Source organism: Notechis scutatus, chromosome 2 (assembly GCF_049901735.1).
Source record: "Notechis scutatus isolate UNSWTSFEM ecotype Mainland chromosome 2, rNotScu1.2, whole genome shotgun sequence".
NCBI lineage: Eukaryota > Metazoa > Chordata > Lepidosauria > Squamata > Elapidae > Notechis > Notechis scutatus.
In genome coordinates this window covers 89168034-89177758 of record NC_142010.1, presented here as the reverse complement: position 1 = coordinate 89177758, position 9725 = coordinate 89168034, and the positions used below count along the sequence as shown (strand labels likewise).

At 37.6% G+C, this 9725-nt stretch overlaps 1 protein-coding gene across 3 annotated transcripts in view; it reads left to right on the top strand.

Annotated features, from left to right (window-relative positions):
* Positions 1-979: 979 nt before the first annotated feature.
* Positions 980-9725, top strand: part of NSG2 (neuronal vesicle trafficking associated 2) — a 68700-nt gene continuing 59954 nt past the window's right edge. Inside the window, exons 1-2 of one of the 3 annotated variants that reach the window (XM_087955432.1) lie at positions 980-1190; positions 1922-2072. In XM_087955432.1, coding sequence (XP_087811558.1) covers positions 1944-2072 — 129 coding nt within the window. In that variant the 5' untranslated portion in view covers positions 980-1190; positions 1922-1943. Of the gene's footprint in view, positions 1203-1479; positions 1737-1921; positions 2073-9725 lie in introns of those variants that run through there. The other 2 variants (XM_026685558.2, XM_087955433.1) reach the window with 2 other exon arrangements.

Below are 9725 nucleotides of genomic sequence, written 5' to 3'. Positions count from 1 at the left end.
CCCATATTCTATCTTCCTCTGAGACAATTCTTAACAATACCAATAAAAAGCATGATACTAAAGGGAAAAAAAGGTATCTAAAGTAGTACTGGTGCGTCAGTGCTCTGGAATTCTGAACTGCTAAAATGGAAGGGCAGGAGACTGTTTCCCACCAAAAGTTGGAAATGAAACTTGTTTCCTTTGCCAAATATTTCCCTCAAGGAAATAGAGTTGAAATTTAACAGTGAGCACCGATCAGTGATCAAGCTGGAATTAAGGAGAAATGCAACTCAGCAAGATACATGGATAGCTAGAATGAATATTATACCAGAGGAACTATAACCCATGACAGTATTATATCTATTCCACTTTACATACAGGCTGAAAGGAAGCCTTTTCTTATTTTAAAGACAAATTAATCTTCACGTGTTATGGTCTGGCCTTAAGCGTGTATATTGCTTGAGAGTAACTTGAGTTCAATAGGTGCATATATTGCTTGAGAGTAACTTGAGTTCAATAGGTGCATATATTGCTTGAGAGTAACTTGAGTTCAATAGGTGCATTTCTGTTTAGAAATGTACTATACTAATTTACCATTTTTCCATATTCGGATGCATATTCTTAGAGCCCTACTGTTTTAACAGTCCTCATCTTCCAGAGGATGTTTTTTTTTCCTCTCAAGAATTAAAGAGTGAGCCTTTTAAAAAACCCTGCTTAGGATTTCTTGGCAAATACATCTCTGCCTGCTGTAGCTACATCTACTCTAATTCCTGCAATTGTCACCTGTCTGTCAACGACATCACAGCAGATTGGGAAGCGGACTTGGTGAAGACTTAAAACTCTTAGCAGGCTTGCTGGAAACAGTCAGGCCAGGCTGAGCTGGAACGTCGCCTGCCTGTGCTCTGTGCAGACTGTAGGTGGCGTTGTCGATAAGCACCGTCTCTTTTTCTCTTTGCTAGCGCTTGTGGCCGCCCTGGGCGACAGCAGGTGGTGCCAGATCCCGCACGGAAGCCGCCGCCCCAGTTTGGGAGTGTTTGCCTGCCGCAGATTCGAGCGGCTGTCTCTGCGCTCACTCCTTGATCCTCTTTCAGTAGCGTTTGGAACCAGCCGGCTGAGGAACGAGGCGCTGTCCATTCAGCACCACCGGGGGGTTTAAAAACCAGCTTTTTTTTTTTGGCGCAATCCGTCGCGAACCTTCTTCCAAGAGCGAGGTGTGCCCTGCAGTAAGTAGATAGTAGGAGGACGATGAGGGTGGGGGGCGGAGGGAGGATTTCTCTCCCTCGATCGTCTGATTCTGAGGCATGTATTTGCGACCCGCCCCTGATTACTGGCGCAGATGCATCAGGGCTAAGAAGAAGGGGCGGGGGAACCAAAGGGGCTCTCAGTATCTTTCACACTGTGTTTCATTTGTTAATTTGTTCATGGATTATAGTTCATTCTGGAATATGTCAGTCGCCAGAGAAGAGGGGGTTGTTAAAGAACGATTGTTATTAAGCATCACTTTTGAAATTTTTTGTGAAGTTGCTATGATTTTTTTTTTTTAAATAGATGTAATATACAGAAAAAAACCTGGGCCAGATGCATCCCTTGTTCAGATATTTTCTGTTAGCAACAAAGGAGCCAAGCTAGATTCACTCCTACAACAAGATCTTGATATAAAGCAATCCTTGTTTGGAGCTAAACCAACAGAAGCTTAGCTGAACTCTCTTGTGGGTGGTTTAGACCTGATGATACATTCTTTAAAGGAAGAGATAAAGGTAAAATGCTTCCCCCTCCCTCTCCCCCCCATTCAATTTAACAGAGATATGCAAGTGGGAACCATATGACCTGCAGGGTGATTGAAATATGGCAAGCTGACATATTCTGTCCTTAATTTCCCCTCCTTTCTGTTCCATCCTCCTTTTTTTACTCCTTTAATACTGATCACATCAATATGTTTTAGGTCTGGAAAGTGAGATCTAAGGATGGTGAAGCTGGGAAGCAATTTGAATGAAAAGAACAAGCAGCAGCCGTCCAATGAGGATGGTTTTCAGACGGTTCCTTTGATAACACCCTTGGAAGTCAATCATTTACAGTTCCCAGCTCCAGAAAAGGTAAATGGAAAACAAAACAAAATCTAAAGCAAAATGAGAAAAAAAGAGAGAGAATAGGCAAGATAGGCTTCCCATCTATTCTCTTCTATTGCCTCTCAGAAGCATAGAAAAAAACCCATTGTTCCCTTGAAAGGGGTTGACTTTTGCTGTGTGCACCTGTCTGTTTTTAAAAGCGGAGCAGACCAGCATATAATAGAAATGGATTGTGTCTCAAGCCTGAAAAATGGCAGAGTCTGTTCATCCTTTTATCCAATAAAACAGAGAGGGGGAAATCTGCTTATTAGAACAATTACAATGCATTTGTGTATTTTAAAATCAGCTTTAAAACTGCAATCCCAGTTGTTCATCTGACATGAATGTAACCTGCTGCAATGAATTCTTTTGACAAAGTGTTGCAGAGAGATATTTTATGCCTATATTGCTGTACCTCCACCTCTATTAGTTTATTGTCAAGCAAGTCAAAGCTTAGATTTTGAATGGGATCCTCAAAAGTCAGTATCATTGATTTACTTCTTACTGAGCCATTATTTTAATACAATTTGCTGTCTAACCTGTACACATTATCCTATTCTTTAGTATTATTATTACTGGGGATGACAATGTAAGGTCATAAATATGTCTCAAATTCGTTTAATCTGTGTTTTATGTGGTTAGAAAATCACTGCAGTGTATCTGTCTATTCAGTTCTCAACCCCAAAATATGTAGAAAACATACTACGTAGACTATAGGCATGCACACAAAGGTGAAAAGAGCAAATTAAACAAATTTTGCTTAATTCATCTCAATAATGTCACTCTCCTGATAAAACATTAAAAGTTCTCTCTTTAATACATTACAATAAGTCATAATGTCTTTTCTTATATAGAGGAATTCTACTAAGTAATTTGGAGATGCAGTGATTGAGAGATAAAAATGTTAGAAAAGGTTAACAATCCATAAAATTGCATTTCTGATTGCAAAGTGGTGTGATGTGAATCAGTTCTTAGAAGCCTTGGGTTTGATAGAAATATTGTGATGATAATTTTTATTATTTTGAACCTTGAAATGTTTATTTGTTTCTTTCCAATAATTTTAAAAATGTATTTATTTATTTATTTATCCAATTTATATGGATACCTGTCTATCCAAGAGCCTTCAGGCAACAAACCAAAGCAGAATTACATTAAAACAAAATAAAGAAACAAACAAATAAAAACAATTAAATGGCATTGAGGCTCAATAAAAACCCCAAAACTACAAGACACCTATCCCCATACCACAGATCCCATTCTAATGTCCTAGATGTTCCAAAGCCTGGAGGAAAAGTCAAGTCTTCATGGCCTTGCCAAAGGCCAATAGAGAAGGGACTGCCCATGTTTTGGGAGAGACTATTCTAAACACTTCAAGAGTAATAATCTTAAAAATATAGAAAAGAAAAATAAGTCTGTCGATTATTACTCTTGATTGTTATATAATATTTTCAGAATTAGAACGATGGGCTCAGTATTTTGCTGTGGAACACGTGGGTTTCATGATTAGTTATAATGGAGGAAGAATATTCTGCTAGATATGCCTCATATCTGATTCAACAAGGTATACCTTGTTTTGAAATAATAAAAAAAACATTGAACTTAAGAATAGTCCATATTGCAGACAAAGAATATTGTTTATCAGATACACATAAGTTCTAATAAAACAGATGTAAGCTGTTGATCCAGTGGATAACATATTTTCCTTGGATCATGGAGATCTGGGCCTATACCTTTCTTCAACCACACAATTAATCTAGGCAAATATTTATCAGTTTCAAGTCAGAATAAAGGTGATATGAACATCATTTTATTTAGGCAAGGATCTCAGTGCACATGGATGAATAGCTGGGGCAAACAAGCTATGAGCAATGCAATGCAAAATAGATAAGATTACAGATAATCAGAGTTGGAAGGGACTTGTAGGTCATCTGTAGGTTCTCTAGAATAGGTTTGAAACTTGGTGGCTGTCTATTTGGGTTACCCTGTTCGGCTCCCCAAGGTCCAGATGCAAGGAGCTTAAGCCCCAGATAACTTGAAATGGGGGAACGCTTGGAAAAAACTTTTGTTGTCAATGGCAGCTGCTATATTTGGGGATGTATATGTTTTTGGATAATAATTTCTACAATTGCTTGATGAAGTGGGGCATAATTGAGGATTTTTAGAGTCCCAAATATCTGGTGAACTACATATTATTTGAACCTGTCTAGGGTGACAGAACAGTATAAGGTGTTACAGAATCACTATGATTTTTATTTCTGTTACCCAGACTTCCATTACAGTACAGTATTTAAGCCAAACACTGGGACTTTGCTTACTTATGATTAATAAAGACATGAGCAAAACTGAATTATGCTGCCATTTCCCAACTGTTGCGTTGTGAATGTGTCAGATTCTATTTGGCCTTTGGTCAAGACTTGTAAGTCGTATTAGCCCTAGTTTATAGAAGAGAAGGATGTTAACTAAGAAATACAGAGAAGTATATACCACAATGTATGTAATTGTCATAATTTTTTAAAAAATAAACTCTTTCAATGCAAAATTCTGGTAGATGTCCCAGGAAAAGGCCCTTGGAGGATATTAGGAAATGATTACAAATCATCAACTTTACCTCACAATATTTTTATAAGAAACAAACAAGCTCAATTTCCTATATAGAAGCTTTGGAAATTAACAGTAATTTCCTACATGCAGTGCAGCTGATTATTTTCCCACCAAAGCAATAGTTAAAATTCTGTTACTCAGTCTTTTGCTATCTTAAGAGCATTAAAAATATCTGTATATGCAAAGATATCTGATAATAAATACTAGCAGAGCATAAACTATATATACACAATAATGTGATATCTGATGATAACTAATCTAACCTGAATGTAGATGGAACTTATATTTACCTACAAGTTTCCTGTGTATCTTAATTATATCTGAAACTTAGTTTCATTTATATTTAAGATCAAATTAGGCCTTTTCTGAGAAGTTTTTAGTGAGGGAAAGCAAGCTCACTGATGGCCCTGGAAAGAAAAAGAAAGTATTGTTCTGTTATAATCTATTTAAAAAAAACAAATAGGAGAAAAGATCCTTCTGAATATTTTATTTAGTGTCTTGGAAAAGGCAATAATTTTCTCAAAATCATTAAAAAATAGGGATATCTCAATTCCAAATTTGCCATTCTTTTGTCAATTCTTCCATGCATATATAGCTCATAGTATCTATTTGAGTATATCTACTCTATTTCTATACATGTGTGTAGAGTATTCCAACTAAGGCCACACAGCAGTTTATTTTCTAGCATACTGCCTAAAAGAACAATAGTGTGGATGATGCCCTGTCTCTTAATGTACTATAACTAAAAATAAATAAATAAATTGATCCAACCCAACCAGTTCTTCTTCTTTGTTCACAAGAGAATCTAAAAAATGGGGAGTTTAGATTGTGGCACTACAATAATCAGACTAATGTTCATGACAACACATTGCCTTTTGCCAAATCAAGAGTTACCTTGTAGACAGTGAGGCATCCACTGCTATGATCTGGAAACAAATATAGCCCTATATCTGTTGTTTACTACTTAGTATCATATAGAAGAGAACCAGCTTGTTGCAGTGGTTAAAGACATTGGACTAGAAACCAGGAGACTGTGAGTTCTAGTCCTGCCTAGGCATGAAGTCAACTGTGTGATTTAGGGCCAGTCATTTTCTCTCTGGGCAATTTCAAAATCAGCTCTGAGAAATGTTGCCATGAAAACTACATGGCCTTGTCCATGTAATCACCAGAAGTCCAGACTGACCTGAAAGCATGAAGTCACCACCATCATATAGAATCAGACTCCAGCATAAGGAAAGGAATGAGGTTTTGTCTTCTTTTGGAAATGTTTGATAATATCTGTGAAGTGTCTGGTATGGTGTAAAAAATGGAGGTAGTTTAAATGACTCCATCCTTTATTTAGGGCACCTCTGTAGCTCAATGAAGCTCCTCATTTGCCTACAAAGCACTCCAGATTCAGTGCTTGTGATCTTCTGTGAAAAAAGGCTAAGTATGTCATGAAAAGGCCTTATCTAGAAACAGCCTAGGCTGTTTTGTGTTCAATGAACTAATAATGGGATATGATATAAGACCTTATCTAATGCTTCATCATCCCCCAATGTATTACTATATCTGAATGCACTCAGAGTCCATTACTAAATATAACCAAAAGCTATTTTGCATCTCAAATTCTGATCAATGTCTATTTTTGTCTTTTAATTCTTTTAATTGATTGAAATGCACATTTTGCATTTTTGGAAGCTCTGAAGACTGCAGTGGCTAAGGATGGAAAGTAGATAAAAATAGGTCATCATGACTATCCACAGGGGTCAGAAAATCAAAATGGCAGTACAACCATGCAATCAAAACCCTGACCATTTTTAAAAACGCATTGCATGTACAAACAGATGTAAAAAATAAAAGCGGAGTTTCAATTGGCAAACACAGCCACCATCTTGACTTTAAAAACCCTTCCCTGTAGATGCCCCAACATATCACTAAAATTTTCATGACATGGGAAGTTAGTTTATCTTCTTTGTTTTTCAAATAATAAGTTGAATTAAACAAGTAAGCCATATTTAGAGTTTATAGAATAATGATCTTCTACATCCCACTTCACACATGCCATTGATAGTTTGTCATTGTGGTCAGGTTTGGTTAGGGTTAGGTTAGGCTCAAAATGTTGCTAACTTTTTTTTGTAGCATCTTAGGTCTTGAGTACAAAATAAATTAGTTACCGATAAGCAGAAGCATGGGTATTTCTTTTTCTTTCTTTCTTTTTATCAAACTCTTGCTATAGTTCTTGATAAAAGAAGGGAGGTACATAGTTCTTGATAAAAGAAGGGAGGTACAATGTGGCCTACTCCCAGGATTGCTTTTAAGAAATATGATTCAGACAACTCTATACTATTTTTAACCCAGAAATTGTAGGTGGTGGACATTTTGTTCTTTGTGAGAGAATAAATAATAATGCAGTTAATGAAGGAGAAATGGAAATAAATGCATAATAATACTTTTGCTTTTTCTATGCAAGCTCTTAAAAGCAAGGGGTAAACTTTTATTGAATTTAGTGAGGGGTATAGCAGATTTGTATAAACTTGCCCTCTTAAAAATGATTGCTATGATTTTTAAATTGCATACCTTTCTCTTTCTTGACTTTCTATATCTTAAGTCTATTTGTTGCCTTCAAGAAACCTTAGACGTTATTTAAGCTACCAGGGACATTTACAAAAGATTGTTTGGCTGTTATCCTCTGGAAATTTTAAAATTAAATATGAAATTCATTTTTCAATTTTAGTGGAAAATCTCTCTATATTCTCACAAGTATTCTTACAAGTATTACAAGTATTTCTTCAGAATAATCAATTCAAATAAAGACTTCAAAAACTATTGTGATCAGCTCAGTGATACCTTATTCCTTCTAATGTAGGGATTCAATTTTTTTTACTACCAGTTCTGTGGTGTGGCTTGTTGGGCATGGCAGGGGAAGATACTGTAAAATCTTCAGTCAGAGGTGGTATTTGCCAGTTTTCTGAACTACTCAAAATTTCTGCTACCGGTTCTCCAGATTTGGTCAGAACCTGCTGAATAACATCTCTGAGGGACATTGCCTTTATTATTTCCTTTAATGTCCTTTTTAACCTAAGCAATTTTGGAAATTAATCTTCTTGAAGTTAATTAGACATAAAGAGAACTAGTGGCACTACCAGATCAAAATGTTTATTTCCATTAAGTTTCACATTTCTATATTAGGAAATGCGAAGCTTGCTTAATTTCAGCAATTGTTTGCATTTGTTATTTATTTGCAGGCTTAGTCTAATCAGAATACCTCAAGAGTAGAAATATAAAACTATACAAAGTAATTCATGAACTCTAAATATTTCTCCTAAAAAAATGGAGCCCATTGAACAATGACCTAAGATAAAAAGCTGAATGAAATAGAACTTTTGGCTGTTTTTCAGAATACCACAGGGGAGAGAATTGCACAGATTATGGGAAAAAAACAGAAAAGGTCTACCATTTGGTCCACAATCTGTTAATCTCCAATGGACTGGGAAAGTGGGTACCTTAATGGCCTTATTAAGATATTCATATAAGATGGGCAAATTCAATCCTGGTGAGGTGGTGTTTGAGGTGCATTGTGTATGCTATATAGCAGTGGCCCCAAACCTTTTTTGTGCCATGGCCCGGTACCGGCATCACAAAATGATCCGCGGCCCGGTACCGGCATCAGCACGCATGACAAGGCAAGGTGAGCCGAGCGACTGGCCAGCCAGCCATCCCCTGCTTCTCCCCGCCACCTTCAACTCCTCCTTTGTACCTTTGTCGATGGGCTTCGGGACAGTCGGTCAGCTCACCTTGCCTTGGGTGCTGAAAGAATCCTTGCGCCTTAGTTTCGTTCGAAGCCCTCCCCCCCTTCGATGAAACTAAGGCGCGAGGATTCCTTCAGGACCCAAACACCACTTTCCAACTGGAAAAGCTCACCTGGAAGCACTTTCTCATCGAAACAAGATGGCGACGCCCAGCAAACCAGCGGCCCGGTAGGAAATGTTCCACGGACCGGTACCGGTCTGGGGCCCAGTGGTTGGGGACCCCTGCTATATAGGACTTTAGAGGTGGTGATCAATACTTTGAACTATTGATATAATTCAGAAATTTTAGAAGAGATATTATCTTGCAATGGTGAGGTTGATGTACAAGTACATGTACATTTTGGACCAACTGCAGTTATCAGGATATCTCCAAATGACACCCCATATAGAGTATAACATATTAATCAGGCTGAGCTTGAATTAGCATTACTAAAGAATCCTGGCGTAGGTACGGTTGCAAGTAGAGCACTAGATAACACTGGACAAAGGACCTCTAGCCATGGCCTGTCCCTGATGCTGAAGCTGTATAAGCCCAAGAGGACTCTTAGACCATGAACCATTTCCTTCAGAAGGAGCAGGAGGCCATCCAAGGACCAAAGTTCTTGGATGTTCAGAAAGTTCGGATTTAATCTAAATTAATTTTGCTCTATGCAGATATCAGTTCAGACATTTAGTGTCATTCCCAGCTTAGCTTAAGATGACAAATTATACCACCAGAAGCCTGATGGCTCCTCATCCCAAACTGGTGAGTGTCTCTACTTAGAAACTTCATATACATGTTAAATACCACATGGGGAGAACCTTGCCTTACCTCCCATTGGAGCAACTATAGCAGCAAATACTGTGATAACAAACTAGAACTGCTCATTCAGGAAGATGCAGAATCATTGAAGAACTGTACCTACAAACTCCAATCCCCATACTTATGGAAAAGAAAAGAAAAAACCTTTCCCTCAATGAGGTCCTGACAAAGCAACAATGCCATGCAACAATGCTGTTTAGGTTCTTTGACCAGGTCTGATTACTGATTGATAGCAATTCAAATACATCTCTGAAGGAAAGCTACCACCACCTTCTTCTCCAAATGGACTCTCTGTGTTTTTGCATCTACTGTATATGTGTTAGAGAGAGAAAGCAACCTCCAGTTATCAAAAATGTTGGCTCCTAAGAGGACTTCATCCAACCACATACTTGAAAGCAAGTGCCATCCATTTTCATATTTGACAATCTTCCTAATCCAATTACTCAC